The sequence below is a fragment of the Narcine bancroftii genome, chromosome 7 (assembly GCF_036971445.1).
Source record: "Narcine bancroftii isolate sNarBan1 chromosome 7, sNarBan1.hap1, whole genome shotgun sequence".
Classification (NCBI taxonomy): Eukaryota; Metazoa; Chordata; class Chondrichthyes; order Torpediniformes; family Narcinidae; genus Narcine; species Narcine bancroftii.
Window position 1 is genome coordinate 170,680,157 of NC_091475.1, and position 16,768 is coordinate 170,696,924.

Below are 16,768 nucleotides of genomic sequence, written 5' to 3' on the forward strand. Positions count from 1 at the left end.
TGTCACTGTCCCTATCAGCTTCCAATGTCTCAGGGTCAAAGGTATATTGGTCACGTTCATCTCTAAGATAATCTTTTCGGCCATAGTTTAGTTGTTTCACATCTTTCTCTTTTGTTCTAACTATGTCCAGGTAGGCATGTCTATTTTTCTCCCTCCCGAGTCTTTTCCTTTTACTTTCCTCCCATAGTGGATCGTATCTCGTTTCCTCATCTGTACTACACTTTTCGTCCTTTACTCCTATTACCATTCCTTCAGCTTTAATTTCTCCTGACAGTGTTGTAGTTATCTTTTCCACTTCCTTCAATACACCTACCATTAATTCTTTTTGATCCTCACTGATCTGCCCCAGCACATTAATATCTCTGTTTAAGTTTTTAATGTTATCCTGAACCTTTTTCATGTTCCATTTCTGTATCTCTAACTCCTTTTCTATTTTCTTGGACTCCAGAGGGGTCTCTACATCTATTACTCCCCCTTCTATTTTTATTAAAGGGGCCTGTACCTCGTCTGATGTGTCCCTATTCCCGAGGTTCTTGTCACACCCCAGTGTCTCAATATCTGGATATAAGGGACGTGACTCCAGGATCCCATCTGGGGTGCCAGGGGCACCTTTTGACTCCACATATGTATAGGGCGGGGGTCTACAAGCTATTTCTACAGGGGCAGTAACAGGTGGGTTACCAGGGAGACCAAATTCTTCAAATAGAGCTAGGACATCGCGGTACTGAATCTCCTTGTCTCTCACCCTCTTTTTTGCTGACTCGCGATTAAAGATTTTCCTTTCTATGTCCCGTTTGTATAATTGTATAAGACTCACTTATAAATGATTTATTGTCAGAGTACATACATGACATCACATACATCCAGAGACTATGAGAGAGAGAGAGAGAGAGAGAGAGAGCATAGCGAGAGAAAGAGATAGAGAGGCAGATACACAGAGCACAAGAGATAGAGAGAGAAAATGCCTTGCACTGGCCCCACTGGGAGAAAAGTCTTCAGATTAACACTTTCGTTTCAAAGGTTTTAAAAGGTTCTCATCCTGTGATCACTGGTCTGGATCAGATTGGGTCTCCCACCACTGGGAACTATCACTCCTTCCTTCCCTCCCACCTCGAGTGAGCTACACGTCAGCCCACAATGTCTGCCCTGATCCCGCAATGGTGGGGGTGCGGGAAAGAGGGAGGGAGAGAGGATAAAACAGGATCCCATTTGATGCGGAGCTGGAATTGTGGGCACAAAATTAAAACCAAATTGTATTTCTCTGCCCTGCCCAACCTGGGGATTTCAGGGCAGCACCGCCACAGATTGGGATTGGGAGGGGGAGTGGGTGAGAGAGGAGGGGGGGGGAGAAGAGAGAGAGGGGGAGAGAAGAGAGAGGGGGGAGGGTGAAAGGAGGGAGGGAGAGAGCAAACCTGGACACTTCGTGGCTGGAAACTGGAAACAGGCACTTTTCCTTTCCCTTCTGTGTTTTGTTTCTTCCAGCTTATCTAAGACACTACGCTTTAGAATTTTGTTTCCCTCACCTGTCAGGAACATCTCAGTGCCCCCGGGTAACCAACCCCTCTTCCTCCAGCGGTCTACACATTTTCGGAGCATTTTTTGTTTTTCCAATGCCGCATTACTGGTATTTCGCTCATCTAATTCCTGATTAATTTCCTTAATAACTTGGTCAAAAGTCTTAGCAGGCAACTGTACAGCCATAGCTGCGGGACCGCTTTCTAATGCCTGTTTTAATTTAGGTTCTTGTCCGTTTAGGGGATCTATGTCAACGAAAATTGCTTTTAAAAATGTCTCCTTGCAAGCTGGATGACTAATATCTTTTAAAGGAACAGTCTCTAAGTCTTGTCCTCCAATTGACTTCAGACTGTCCTGTATACTCTGATTGCTCGTTTTCCACTCTCTGTTTTCCCAAAGGGGTCTGAAAGTTAAATTACAACTAGAAAACCAAATATTTGGGCTATACTTTTGTCCTGTTTCCCTGTACCAATCTATGAATTTACGTAACTTTATCTCCTTGGTGATGTTGGGAATACCCTCATTTAACTTATCAAAAGTATTTCGAATAAACCGGGTGTCTCTTAGGAGTTTATCAACTTTTTCATTAATATCTCCTACCTGATCCGGACACAGCTGTCGCAGCCTTCTGTCGTCGTTCTTGTTCACCAGGCAGGCGTCCCTGAGTACTTTTTTTTTGTTGTCTCAAGGTCTCTAGTGTCTGCTGTGGTATTCCACCACGGCGAATTGGGGAAATAAATTCTTAACTTCTCAAGTGTACAGACATTATCATACCTACCGGACATTTATAAGTCAGTCTCTCAGATACAATTGAGGCCAATAAGCCTGAACCTTTGTTTTCTTTCAAAGCCCAACCTTCATGTGGGAGATTTCTCCTCTTAATAACCAGTTTAGGGCAGAAAACTCAGGTCCTCAATTGTTTATAGACCACCTTCTCACTCTATTGGACTTTGCAACGACACAATAAAGACTTTTAAACTCTAGTAGTTTCTTGCGAAGCACTTAATAAATGTCATTCAAACACCTTAAGGACTTTTATCTTGTCTGTAATCACTTACGTGTTACAATCCTGGCATGCGACCTTCAATTGTGGTCGTCTAATTTGTCCGATCTCCAGTTCTTACTGACAATCATAAAGATTTAAAAAAAAAGAGAATTTTGTTAAAACAGGCTTCTCTGGACCTTTTTATCAGCCGGCTGAGATGATTGTCAGAAAAAACAGAAACCGTCGTCCAGTGTTCACTCACCCATCACGTCGGGGTCACCAAATTGTTAGGTCTGCTTTGTTCATGAATGAGTGAGACAAACACCAGACTGAGTCGAAATCAGGGTTCTTTGTTCTTTATTACCGGATTGTAACACTTGCGACTAACGATGTTAGTCGGAGAATGCATTCTGCCGTTATCAGCAAAATGGTGATTTTTTATACCCTTGGATACATGCTTAGAACATCATCATATCATTACTTGTCCAATGACTAAAACTGTTGCTATCCTTTCCCTGCTAGCTTCCTGCCTCTCAATCCATCAATGTCTCTCTTATCTTGTAAGTACAAGGATGCATTCACATCTTGTTACAGCCCTGTACAGGGTAACTCCTTACACATTCCCATCTCATGATGTTTTACCTTACAGAGTGCAAAAGCTTTATGTTCCTGTTAGGTTAAAAGGAGGGGCAAAAGGTTTGAGAGAGCCGTGGTTTTCAAGGAATATTGGAAACTTGGTTCGAAGAAAAAGGGAGGCATACATTAGATATAAGAAGCATGGAGTTAAGGGGATGTTTGAAAGATACATTGAATGTAAGAGGAATCTTAAGAGAGGAATTAGGAAAGCTAAAAGAAGGTACGAGGAAACTATGGCAAGCAGGGTGAAAACTAATCCAAAAGAGTTCTACAAATATGTTAATGGTAAAAGGAAAGCTAGAGACAAAATTGGTCCCTTAGAGAATCAGAGCGGAAAACTGTGTATGGAGCCTAGAGAAATGGGGGAGATATTGAACAGTTTCTTTTCTTCGGTATTCACTAAGGAGAAGGATATTGGGAGATGTGAGATAAAAAAAAGCAAATTGGGTAAATATGGGGAATATAGAGATTACAAAAGATGTAGTTTTAGGGCTTTTGAAGAATATAAAGGTGGATAAGTCTCCGGGACCAGACGGGATCTTCCCCAGGACATTGAGAGAAGTGAAGGAGGAAATAGCAGAGGCTCTGGCAGTAATTTTCCAAATGTCATTAGATATGGGGATAGTGCCGGAGGATTGGCGCATTGCGCATGTGGTTCCGTTATTTAAAAAGGGTTCAAGGAGGAAGCCTAGCAACTATCGGCCTGTAAGTTTGACGTCTGTGGTAGGTAAATTAATGGAGAAAATTCTTAGAGATAGTAATTATAAACATCTGGATAGACAGGGTCTGATCAGGAGCACTCAACATGGATTTGTGGGAGGAAGGTCATGTTTGACCAATCTGATTGAATTTTTTGAAGAGGTGACTAGGAATGTGGATGAGGGTAGCGCAGTGGATGTTGTCTATATGGACTTCAGTAAGGCCTTCGATAAGGTACCACATGGAAGGTTAGTTAAGAAGGTGCAGTCTTTAGGTATAAATTTTGAGATAGTCAAATGGATTGAACATTGGCTGAAAGGGAGAGGCCAGAGAGTGGTAGTGGATAATTGTCTGTCAGGTTGGAGGCCGGTGACCAGTGGTGTGCCTCAAAAGGATCTGTATTGGGCCCATTGTTGTTCGTTATATACATTAATGATCTAGATGATGGGGTGGTAAATTGGATTAGTAAATATGCAGATGAATCTAAGATAGGTGGAATGGTGGATAATGAAGAAGGTTTTCAAGGATTGCAGAGGGATTTGGGCTGCTTAGAAAAGTGGGCTGAAAAATGGCAGATGGAATTTAATGCTGATAAGTGTGAGGTGCTTCATTTTGGTAAGAAGAATCAGAACAGGACATACGTGGTAAATGGGAGAGCATTGATGAATACAGAAGAGCAGAAAGATTTAGGAGTAACGGTACATCGTTCCCTGAAGGTAGAAACTCACGTGAATAGGGTGGTGAAGAAGGCTTTTAGTATACTGGCCTTTATCAATCATTGCATGGAATATAGGAGTTGGGAGGTGATATTGAGACTGTATAAGACGTTGGTGCGGCCTAATTTGGAGTTCTGTGTGCAGTTCTGGTCGCCTATTTATAGGAAGGATATAAACAGAGTGGAGAGAGTGCAGAGAAGGTTTACCAGAATGTTACCTGGGTTTAAGCATCTAGAGCATAGGGAGAGATTGGACAGATTAGGTCTTTATTCTTTGGAGCATAGAAGGTTGAGAGGGGATTTGATAGAAGTATTTAAGATTATGAAAGGGAAAGACAGAGTGGATGTGGATAGACTATTTCTGTTAAGAGGAGGAAAGATTAAAACAAGAGGACATGAGTTAAGAATTAAGGGGCAGAGGTTTAGAGGTAACATGAGGGGGAACTTCTTTACTCAGAGAGTAGTAGATGTGTGGAATGAGCTTCCGGGAGAAATAGTGGCGGCGGAGTCAATTGTATTATTTAAGAAAAGGTTGGACAGGTATATGGATGAGAAGAAGATGGAGAGTTATGGGCATTGTGCAGGGAGGTGGGACTAGAGAGGGGTGTTTGGTTCGGTGCGGACTAGAAGGGCCTAATGGCCTGTTTCCGTGCTGTAAATTGTTATGTTATATGTTAACTCTATTGAGAGCCTCCTGTCTGGTTGCATCACAGTGTGGTCCAGTTGCTATGGAGAATTTGGTCAAAGGTAAATCCACAGGGCCATACAAGTGACAGAGAGGATAGCTGGAGTCTCCCCCAGAAACCTCCCCCCACCCCCAATGTGATCTATCGGGATCGTTGTCTGAAGATGTTGCACAAATTCGTTGAAGACTCCTTGCACCTGCACACAGCATCTTTCAACTCTTGTGGAGGTCCAGGAGTATCAGAGCCAGCACCACCATGCTGAGAAATAGCTTCTTCCTGCAGGCAGTGAGTATGCGGAATGCCACCCAAGATTATAAAATTTGCTAAACAATATTTATTTATTTTTATAAGTGTATATTTGTCCTGCGTATGTATTGTTTGTATGTGTATAATGTCTGGTTGTGTGCCTGCATGTTTTGCACCAAGGATTTAAAAACACTATTTTGTTGGGTTGCTCTTCTGCAATCGGATGATAATAAACTTGAACTTGAAGTATACTCAAAGTCATACATAGAACAGTATAGCACAGAAACAGGTCTATCAGCCAATGTGTTTGTGGCCCAAATGATGTCCAAATCAAACTAAAAATCTGCTGCTTACACCCAACTCCTTCATATTCATGAGTCTATCCAGAACCTTAAACCATATCTGCTTCCAGCATTTCTACTGCCAGCCCGATCCGGGCATCCACTACTCTGTAAAATATTTGCATCACACATCACCCTTAAACTTCCTCCCTCTCACCTTAAATGCATCTTCTTTGCTGTATGACACTTTTGCTGTGAGGGAAAGATTCTGATTGTTCACCTTATCAATGCTTCTCATGATTTTATATGCCTCTATCGGACTGCCACTTAGCCTCCTAACGTTCCTGAGAAAACAACCCAATTTGACCAATCTCTCCCCATAACCTGTGCTCTCTAAACCAGCCAACAAACTGATGGAACTCTTCTGTACCCTCTCCAAAGCCTCCACATCCTTCCTGTAATGAGGCAAGCAGAATTGCACATAGAATTCCAAGTGCAGCCTAACTAAAGTTTTTATAGGTGGAACATGACCTCCTTACTTTTATATTCAAACCCATGACCAATGAAGCTAAGCAAGCCATACCATCCCATCAAGTAGCATAGCCACTTTCAATGAGCTTTGGACCAAAATCCCCAGATCCCTCTGCATTATCAATAATTTTAAGAACTCTGCCATTAAGTGTATATATTATACTGACATTTAGTCTCGCAAATTACAAAACCTCATACTTGTCTGGATTAAACTCCATTTGCTATTTCATTCCCATATCTATTACTGATCTTTATCCTGTTTTATTCTCTGTCAGCCATTCTCAGCAGAAGCCATACCCACCCCTTTCCCCCACCACCACCGGGGTCCACATCACATTTAGTGGGGGGGAGGCATAGACAAATCATAAAATATTTTTAATGTTATTATGTAGTTTGTAGGAGAGAAGTACAGAAGAACCAACTAAACTTGACTGCTTAACAGGGAAGGGTGCCCATAAACTTAGAGCAGAGTCCTCAGGGGTTCATTGCCAAAAAAAGCTTGAAAATAGCTGCTCTCCATTGTCCATAACTCCACCAATCTTTTTATCAGCTGTGTTTCCTCATCTACCCACCTAATTTTTCATTCATGTCACCATTCAGCACCGATTCCTGTGGAACACTACAGGTCACAGGCCACCAGCCCGAATAACAGCTTTTCACCCTCTGGCTTCTATGAGCCAGCCAATTTCATTATCCAAGCTATCATGGATCCCATTCATTTTCATCTTTAGCCTACCATGAGGGACTATGTCAAATACTTTACTAAAGTCAATGCAGGCAACATTCACTGCCCTACCTTCATCAATCACCTTTATCACCTCTCAGAAAATTCAAATCAAATTGGTAAAACAGACCTGCACCTCATAAATCCATGTTGACTGTCCAGAATCTGATCATGACTTTCCAAACGTGCATAAATCCTATCCCTCAGTATTCTTTCCAGCAGTTTCCTTCCAACTGATGCAAGGCTATCTGCCTTATAATTTCCTGGATTATCCTTCATTCCTTTCTTGAACAAAAGTACAACATTAGCCACTCTCCAGTCCTCTGGGACCTTTGCTGTCGCAAGTGAGGATGCAAAATCATTGTCAAGGCCCCAGCAATCCCTTCACTTGCCTCTTTTAATAACTGGGGATGCATATGCCATCAGACCTAGGGGTCTTGTCCACCTTAATGCTCCTCAAAAGATCCAACACCAGTTCTTTCTTGATCTCAAAATCCCATAATACATGAGTATTCTCCACATGATGCTCCATCATTTCCATGTTCTTTGCCTTAGCAAACACCGATGCAAAGAATTCAAGTTCATTATTATCTGACTGTACATATACAACCAGACCATGGTGCACACATATACACACATAATACATAGCACATAATAATCACATTTATACATAAAAATACAATTTAAAATAAATATAAATATTTTTGGATGATTTGGATATTGTTAAATCTCACAACCTGTAGAAAGAAGCTATTTTCTAGCTTGGCACTCCTAATTTTATTGCTGCTGCACCTCCTTGATAGTAGTGGGTCAAAGATACTGTGAGCTGGATGGAAAGGGACCTGTATAATTCTTTGAACTCTATTTAAGCAATGGTCCCAGTTAATGTCATTAATAGAGGAAAGTAAAACTCCAGTGATATTCTCAGCCGTTTTGATGATCCTCTGTTTTGACTTCCGGTCCAATTCTTTGCAGCTACTAGACCACGCAATGATGTAGTCGGACAGGATATTCTCAGTTGTGGTCCCGTAAAATGTTTCAAGATGGAAGCAGGTGGCCTTGCCCTCCTCTACTTTAAGAATTGTCGGTGTTGCTGCACCTTCCTGACTAATGAGGAGGTATTGTGTGTCCTGGATAGTTTATCCCTTGTACGCATACCAAGGAACGATTGAAATTTAATGAAGAGTTGTCAACCTTCATCCTCCTGAAGTCCACAATCATCTCCTTTGTCTTGTCCACGTTGAGATTCAAATTGTATTCTCGCACCATTTTACGACCTGCCGAACCTCCACTCTGTAAGCCAACTCATTATTGTTGCCATTGTGGCCAACTGCTTTTGTATTATCCACAATCTTTATGATTCTGTTTGAACTGTTTCTGGCAGTGCAATTGTGAGTCAGCTTTATGAACATAGCACTGAGGTGCGCCAGTGCTCAGTGTGATGGAATTTGAAATTTTCCTACCAACCCACTGACTGTGGTCTTTGGTCAGTGTCTTTTGTCAGTTGCAGAGAGGGCTATTGTGTCCCAGCAAGGATAGTTTATCCACCAGCCTTTGAGGTAGGAGTATGTTGAATGCTGAGCTGATGAAAATGGCCTGGAGTATGTATATCGTTCTCTACGTACTTAAGGCTGAGTGGAGAATCAAGACTATTGCATCATTTGTGGACCAGATGATAGACAAACTGGAACAGGTCCAATATCACTGAAAGGTGCAATTAGATGTGTTCCATTACCAGCTGCTCATAGCACTTCATAATTATTGAGGTCAATACCAGTGGCTGTGTCATTTAGTCTAGTTACCATTGCTCTCTTGGCAACCTTGAATCCTGCAACGACAGTGGATTGCTGCAGTGAGATGTTAATGTCCATTTGGACCTTCATGTTATCTGGTCCTTCTGCTTTGCATGGGGGTTAACCTGGAAAGGATCCTCCTCACCTCAGCCAAGGCTATGCAGGAAGTCTGCTCTTCAAGGGGACATGGTTTTCTTTGGGGTTACATCCTTTTTCTATTCAAACCATGCATAGGAAATATTTACCCTGGCAGGATGGAGGGCATTATTGTCACTGACTCACAGAGTTGACTTACAGTTAACTATGATAGGTAAACCCTGCCACATGTGACTCATGTGGACAGTGTCAGATAGGTGTCTGTGTATTCTCTTTGCATACCCACACTTTGTCTTCCTGATTGCACTGGAGAGTTCAGCCCTTGTCATTCTTGTTACCTGACCTGAAGGCAGTGTCATGAGCTCTGAACAATGCACACATCTCTGCATCTAGCTATATTTACCCTGGCTGTGTAGCATTATCAGCATCCTCAATGTGCTTACTTGTGTAGCTGGTCACAAAGCTTGAGTACTCCTCAACGCTAATACAATCGTTGTAGATGGCCACCTCCCTGTATCCATTCAGTCCGTACTTTTGAAGCGGTCCTGCAGTGCTGCTGTGGCTTCCTCTGACTCCAAGCATAAATTTCCTCCTTTGTCCTTGAGTGGACCTATCCTAGTCATCCTTTTGATTTTAATGTGATTTTCTTCAAATCTGCTCGCCAAGGACATCTTTTGGCTTTTCTAATGCCCTGTTTGAGATCCTTCCTGTAATCTTTATGTTCCTCCAGAGCCCTGTCTGATTCTAGCTTATTAAACTATACATGTGCCTCCTTTTTCTTATGTCCTCTCTCAACATCCAATTTTATTTTTCATTTTCATCTTTATCTTTCCTTTGCACTGGAATATTCTGGACCTGGGCTCTAATTAATTGGCTCAAACAACTCCCGCAAGATAGTTATGGGCTTGTCCGATAACATCTGCTCCCAGTTAATTCCTGTCTAATCACGTCATAATCTGCCTTTCTCCAATTTAGCAATTTTCTACAAGGCCCAAGTTCATCCTTGTCCATAACTATCTTGAAAGTTAAGCAAGAGTGATCACTATTCTCAAATGTTTCCCACTGAAGCTCTGATCATGTGGCTGGGCTCATTTTCCATTAAAAGGCCTAGTCTGATTTTCTCTTCCTTAATAGGTTAGAAATTTTTCTGGATGCTCATAACAAATTGCACCTCATCTAAGCCTTTGGCACTGAGCGTATCCTAGTTAATATTTCTTCAAAAATAAATCCTGCATCTTTGCTGTCTGCTGGGAATTCGTGACACATGACAGTAATTAGCAAAAGAAGCACACCACCACTCAGATTACCCACCCACCTTGTAAGGCCAATTGTTGTCTCTTTTGTGGAAAAATATGTAGATCTCACATTAAACTCTTCAATTACCTCAACCCACAACCAAATGATCCTCCATCTCTTGGGACTGTCCATCTATACTAAATGATGTAAACTCTCTTTAGTTTTGCATTTTTCCCTCCTTTTTCAGTATAAATAAAATTTCCTAAGATTATGCCAATGGTGTCCACAGTAAATTCTGTGTAGAAATTCTCTCCTTACTCACACAGTCAACAGCAAAAAAAAGTTGTTTCTTATTAACCATATAAAAAAAAATCTTTATCGTTTAAAAAATACTCGATGAATAAAATCATCGATTTTTGTCAATTTTATATTCTGCCTTCTGTACTCTTGCAATACCTATCCTCTGGCCTACCAGATTTTAACTTCATGGTACCTGAATCTTTTAAATTTCCTTCAGGGAAAAGATGGCAGTAGCAGTCATTCAGCACCTATTTCTTCCTTTCAGTTATGGCTTAAGCACCATAGGCTATTTACAGGTCAGGATCTTCATCTTCAGATGAATTAAAGTTTGCATCTCAACTACTTGCATCTGTTTTGTCATCAAGCATATATGATAATAAGATGGCATATATTTTCTAAATAGCTGTAATCTGCTGTGAGTATAATGTAGTTGTTGTGAAAGATGTTACAGTTTACAGGAAGCTTTTCTGTGTTTAACCTTTTTTTTATTACTTGGCAGAAACAGATAGCCTATCCCATGGATATGTGGATAAAACTTCTCGGCGCACAATGCTGGCTGTGGTTGACTACTTGCGCAAGCAAAAAAGGTCTCAACTAAATGTTTTTATTTTAATGTATAAAACGGAGGATGCTTAAAAAAAAGAAAAAAGGAAATAAAAGCAGAAGAGGTGCAACTCTCCATAAGAATTTTTTTCCTCGAGATTCAATTAATAATTGCAGCGAAAGTATTAATCTAACATTGTTTCTCTACTACTGGAATGAATCAGCTCAGTAAATTGATTTTATTTTAATGTTGCCATCAATAATATCACATTTTTCAAATTAGTTACAACATATCTAATTTAATTTTAAATGTTTGAAATGAAGCTTTCATGAGAAAGCAATTTTATCAATTTGATATTTTCACATTCCAGATATCCACTGAGCACTGCATGGAATGACAACTTCTGGCTGGATCTGAATTACTTGGAGGTTGCTTTGACAGCGCAGTCATGTGCAGCTCACTTTACAGCCTTGCTCTATGCGGAAATCTATGCAGATAAAATCAGATGTGAAGAGGAGGAATTGAAACGGTACCAGCCTTGAGTTGTAGCTAATAATTGAAAAAAATCATTATCTGGTATGAACAATGATGTCCACAATAAAGCTTGGAACATAGAACAGTACAGGCTCTTTGGCCAACAACCTACTCCATGATCAATCTAATCCTTTCCTCAATCATAGCCCATAACTCTCCAATTTTTTCTTACACCCATGTGTCTAACTAAGGCACCCACTACTCTCTGACATCTCCTCTAAACTTTACTCACCTCAAATGGATGTCCTCTGGTATTCAAAAAGGTGCTAGTGCCCATCCTGTATTTGCCTATCCTAATCTTATACACCTATATTAAGTCATTTCTTATCCTCCATTGCTCCAAAGGGAAAGCCATAGCTTGTTCAACCTTTCTTCATAAAACATGCTCTCCAATCCAGGCAGCATCTGGTAAATCTCTGCACCCTCTTTAAAGCTTCCACATCCTTCCAATAATAAAGCAACCAGAATAGAACACAGTACTCTAATTGTGGTCTAACCAGAGCTGTAAGGAGCTCTAACATTACCTTGTAGCTCTTGAACTCAGCCCCTGATAAATGAAAGCCAGCATGTCATACTTCTTATTAACTACCCTATCAACGTGCAGCATCCTTGAGGAATCTAGGGACTTGGACCCAAAGATCCCTCTATTCCTCTATACTGCTAAGATTCCTGCCATTAGTCATGTATTCTGCCTTCAAATTTGATCTTCCAAAGTGTATCATTTTACACTTTTCCAGATTGGACTCCATTTGCCACTTCTCCCCCAATTGTATCCTGTTAATACCCCACTTAACTGTCAGCAGCCTCCAACTTTTGTGCCATTTGCTAATTTGCTGATCAACCCCTCCACTTCTTTGTTCAAGTCATTTATAAAAATCACAAAGAGCAGTCACCAATCTCAAGGCAGAAATCGCTCCATCTACTACCACTCTCCATTTTCTGTGGGAAAGCCAATTCTGAATCCACGCAGCCAAGTTTCCATGCATCCTGTGCCTCATGACTTCCTGATTGAGCCAACAATGGGGAACCTTATCAAATGACTTACTAAAATCCATATACATGACATCCATTGCCTACCTTCATCAATTTCTTTTGTCATCTCCTCGAAAGTTCAATTTGACTCATGATATATGACCTGCTCCTCATTAAGACATGCTGACTATTTCTAATAAGACCATGTTCCAAATACTCAATTCCTGTCCCTAAGAATCCTCTCCAATGGTTTGCCCATCACTGATGTAAAGCTCACTGGTATATAAAGTAACAATTTACCCTAAAATGCAAAATATTTCAATCTTAAATTTTACCATGGCACACAAAGGCCTGATTCAATCAGTGTTATTAGATTGTCTGAAACGATCAAGATTTTAATTAGCATCTTTTTGTTTTGACATGACAGCTATTTAAATTCATCTAGATTCGTATCTTCTGTTTGAGGGTATGGTCTCACAGCATTATCGAGAATGGATTGGTGCTAATGTGGGTTTGGTTTTTTTTGCTCTGACTGGTAGACAACTAAGGTTATGTATGATTCTGTACATCTGATTACTGAATAAATGTAGTCTTGTTTGTTCTCATTGTTTACAACTAAGGGAGGCATTTAAAAATGGAGACCAGTCAATTTTATTCACCCTTTTACACCTCTAATTTAAGGTAAGGCAAAGGATCACTGATTTCTCCATGACACATGAACAAGGAACAGTGGCAAGATGGTAGTTGCTGCAAATTACAATATTTAAACGTTCTACCAAGGAAACACGTGAGAATGGGAATTCCCTTTGTGTTCCTTTTTGAACTTCACAAATGGCTGGCCTGATTCAGTGGGATGGCTGAAGTAAATTGGGAAAATCTACAACAAAATGGTAGAGCAGAGGAGCAGAGAACTCGTGTGTGGAGGGAGTGCCTTCTAGTAATATTGAGACATGATACTATCTACAAGGAGATAAATTATTTTCAGACCAGGACTGTTCTGAGGAGAATAGAACATGCTTGATGGGTTTAGAGTAGTAATTGTGAGGGAGATTGGGTTATCAGTTGGAAAACAGGTCATTTACAGCTAAGGTTATTGGATCAGAATGAAACAATCTTCCTCACAAATAGTGCTTTAACAGCATTTACCAATTCCTTCTCATATTTGGTATGCCTGGTTTCTCAGAAGGCTAGAATCTCAAGGATGTATGTGTTGTCATGTATGCACTCTGACAATAAACCTGCAATGGAGAAATGCTCCCAAGTTAGAAATAATGTACCCTTCTGGGAGTGGTTTGTTTAGCAGCTCACCATATCTTAAATTAAAAAATGAAGTCTGGCTTGAATTTGGGTTTCATATTTTAATTTCCCATTCAGCTCATACTCAATAAATTTTTTGGATCAACACTGAACCTGAAAGAATCTGAGAATGTTTAGAGGAAAAATGAAAGTGTCAGCAGGAATGTAGCAGCTGATACAAAACTAATACGTGAAAGATTATATTTGTCTAACTGGAATGCTGCAATAATACAATGTATGTTTAAAACACTGTTTATGGTTTGTAGGAGTTCCTACAGAGCAGCTCGCAGCATCAAATTTGATGAAGGCAGCCAAGAGCCAACAGTCTCCATCTTGAGCAGCAAAAGCAGAGAAGAAACTGGGATAGGTTTACAGGTACAGAAATAAAGTGGCTTTGTAAATGTTCCTTCTCTCACCTATCCACAGCAAACTCTCCAACAAAAAAATCTAAGCGCCAGTACCTCTTTTTTTCCATGTGACAGTGGAATTTGTGAACAATATATTGATAAATAAATGTAAACAAGTATATTAAAAGGATTCACAATTCTTTATCAAAATATTGTATCCCAGTAGCAGATACCATCAAGATTATGTTTGACTTTGATGATTGCACTTATTTAAATATTTTATTTTTGATTTTACAGACATGCATTTCAAACACAGGAGAACATTTGTCCCCTTGTATAATATGCCGAGTCTTCCCCCCCCCCCACCAAAATGATAAATCAACCAATTACAAAAGAGAATAAAACACAACAAAATAACCATGGTTACAAACAGGTCACAGAAATAATCCAAAGGTGACATAAGCCAAGAAGATACCCGAGCAACCTAAAGTAGACAGATGAAAAAAAAAACAACAAGAAGAGACAATTCCACGTCTCAGTCATTTTCTCCATCCTGACATTCCAGGACTGACGTGACCTTTCCATTTTTTTTAAAGAAAGGAAGTAGGGGGTGTAATCATACCTGCATTCCAATATACCCCAAGTATGGTTGCCACACCTCAAAGTATGTGCCATACTTCCTACTCAGATTGTAGGTGATTTTCTCCAGAGAAACACAGTTCTGCATCTCCATGCTCCAAAGTGTGGTGCTCAGCTGTGAGTCAGACTTTCAGGTAACCGCTGTACATTTCCTGGCCACAGCCAAGGCCATATTTACAAACCGAATTTGATATTTGGACAATCTCAAACTCGCATCCACGATATTCCCCAGCAGAAACAGCTCTGGGTCCTGTGGAAAGTCGACCCCTGTGATTTTTTTTTTAAGAAAATATCCCCTAGATCTACCCAAAAGAGTCTCACCTTGGTGCATAGCCAGGTTGAATGTACAAAGGTTCCCATCGCTACGCTGCATCTAAAATACAATTCTGAGATTTCTGATTTTAACTTATTAATTTTTGTGGCATGAGATACATCTGGTACAGGAAATTGTACTCCACCAGCCTATATCTGGCATTAATGACTGCTGTCATGCTGTCCCAATATAAATCAAACCAGCACTACTCATGGATTGTTGTTCCTAAGTCTGACTTTCATCTTTGTCTCTATTTATGGATACCTGGTTTTGGGGCCTTATTTTGGAACAGGAGATGCGTAGCAGAGATGAATTTACATGTGATCCCCTTTCGAATTAGTCTCTCCACGTCACTACACACCAGCAGAACCATAGATAGGCCTAAATTATCCCTCAAAAAAAACTATCTTAATTGAAGATAGCAGAAGAAGGACTTATTTGATAAATCAAATTTGGTTTTTAATTCCTTGAATGACATGAGCAGCCCCTTCTCGTAACAGACCTCGATACACCTGATTCCCTTCTGGCACCAGGATCTTGTCACCCACGTTCATAGAAATTAATATATTCTGGGATAGGAACGTTTTTGGGACAACCCCACTTTTAGCCCAATGATCTGGTTATCTTTTGACATATATGAATTGTGTTTTAGTATGGGATTGTATATTTTTCTCAATACCAATTTAGTGTCTCACTTATATATAAGCTCTCCTATCATCTTCTCTCCTACTGTGTGTAGACCAATTTGTGCCAAGGAGGGAATACCATCTCCTTCAAAGAGCGAGGTGATAAACCTCGACTCGGCTGCCAATAGTATTTTTTGAAGTCTGGGAGCCTCATTCCCCCCCCAGATTGTGGTCCCAAGTTAATTTCTCCATGGACACTCTAGCCATCTTGTCCTCCAAAGAAATTGCTCAACATCCGTTGATTGTTTTTAAAAAAAAACTCTGGGGCAATGGCATGGGCAAAGATTGAAAGAGGTATTGCAGCATTGGCATCCCATTCATTTTAATACCGTTAACCCTGCCTATTAACGTTATGGGTAGGTTCGTCCACCTGTGCAGGTCCTTCTTAATCCTTCCAAGCAGAGGGAGATAATTCAGTTTATATAAATTCTATAAGTTATTGTCAACCCTTATCCCCAATTACTTAATACCATTTTGTGCCCAGTTGAGCTTACTTTCCCGCTGATTTTCTTTATAGTCCCCTTTTATTAGTGGCATTATTTTGCTTTTATCATATTGGTTTTGTATCCCGAGATTTTACCATAATCTTCCAGTGTGGTTTGCAACTTGGCCAATGACCCTGCCGGTTCCATCAAATATATCAACACATCATCAGCGAATAGATTAATTTTGTATTCTTCATGGCCCACTCTAAATCCCTTAATACCCGGGTCCCAGCAGATGGTTTCTACCAGCAGTTCAATAGTCAATATGAATAGAGCTGGGGACAGCAGACAACCTTGTCTACTAGACCTGGTTAGTGGGAAGGCTGGATATGTTTGCCCATTGGTAACAATTTTGTCCCTGAGTTTATGATACAGTGCCTTGATCCAATTTATGAATGACTGGCCCATCCAAAAGTTTTCCAGCACTTTAATCAAGAAATTTCACTCCAACCTGTGAAAGGCCTTATCTGCATTCAGAGTCACAGCTACGCTCAAGTCCGCCCTTGACT

The 16,768-nt window shown here is 40.4% G+C and overlaps 1 protein-coding gene across 3 annotated transcripts in view; it reads left to right on the forward strand.

The window, feature by feature from the left end:
- The window catches only part of atm (ATM serine/threonine kinase), a 225,143-nt gene that overhangs the window by 156,011 nt on the left and 52,364 nt on the right, over positions 1–16,768 (forward strand). For all 3 annotated transcript variants that reach the window (XM_069891269.1, XM_069891268.1, XM_069891270.1), the window contains exons 38-40: positions 10,943–11,030; positions 11,358–11,516; positions 14,056–14,164. In XM_069891269.1, coding sequence (XP_069747370.1) covers positions 10,943–11,030; positions 11,358–11,516; positions 14,056–14,164 — 356 coding nt within the window. The remainder of the gene's footprint in view (positions 1–10,942; positions 11,031–11,357; positions 11,517–14,055; positions 14,165–16,768) is intronic.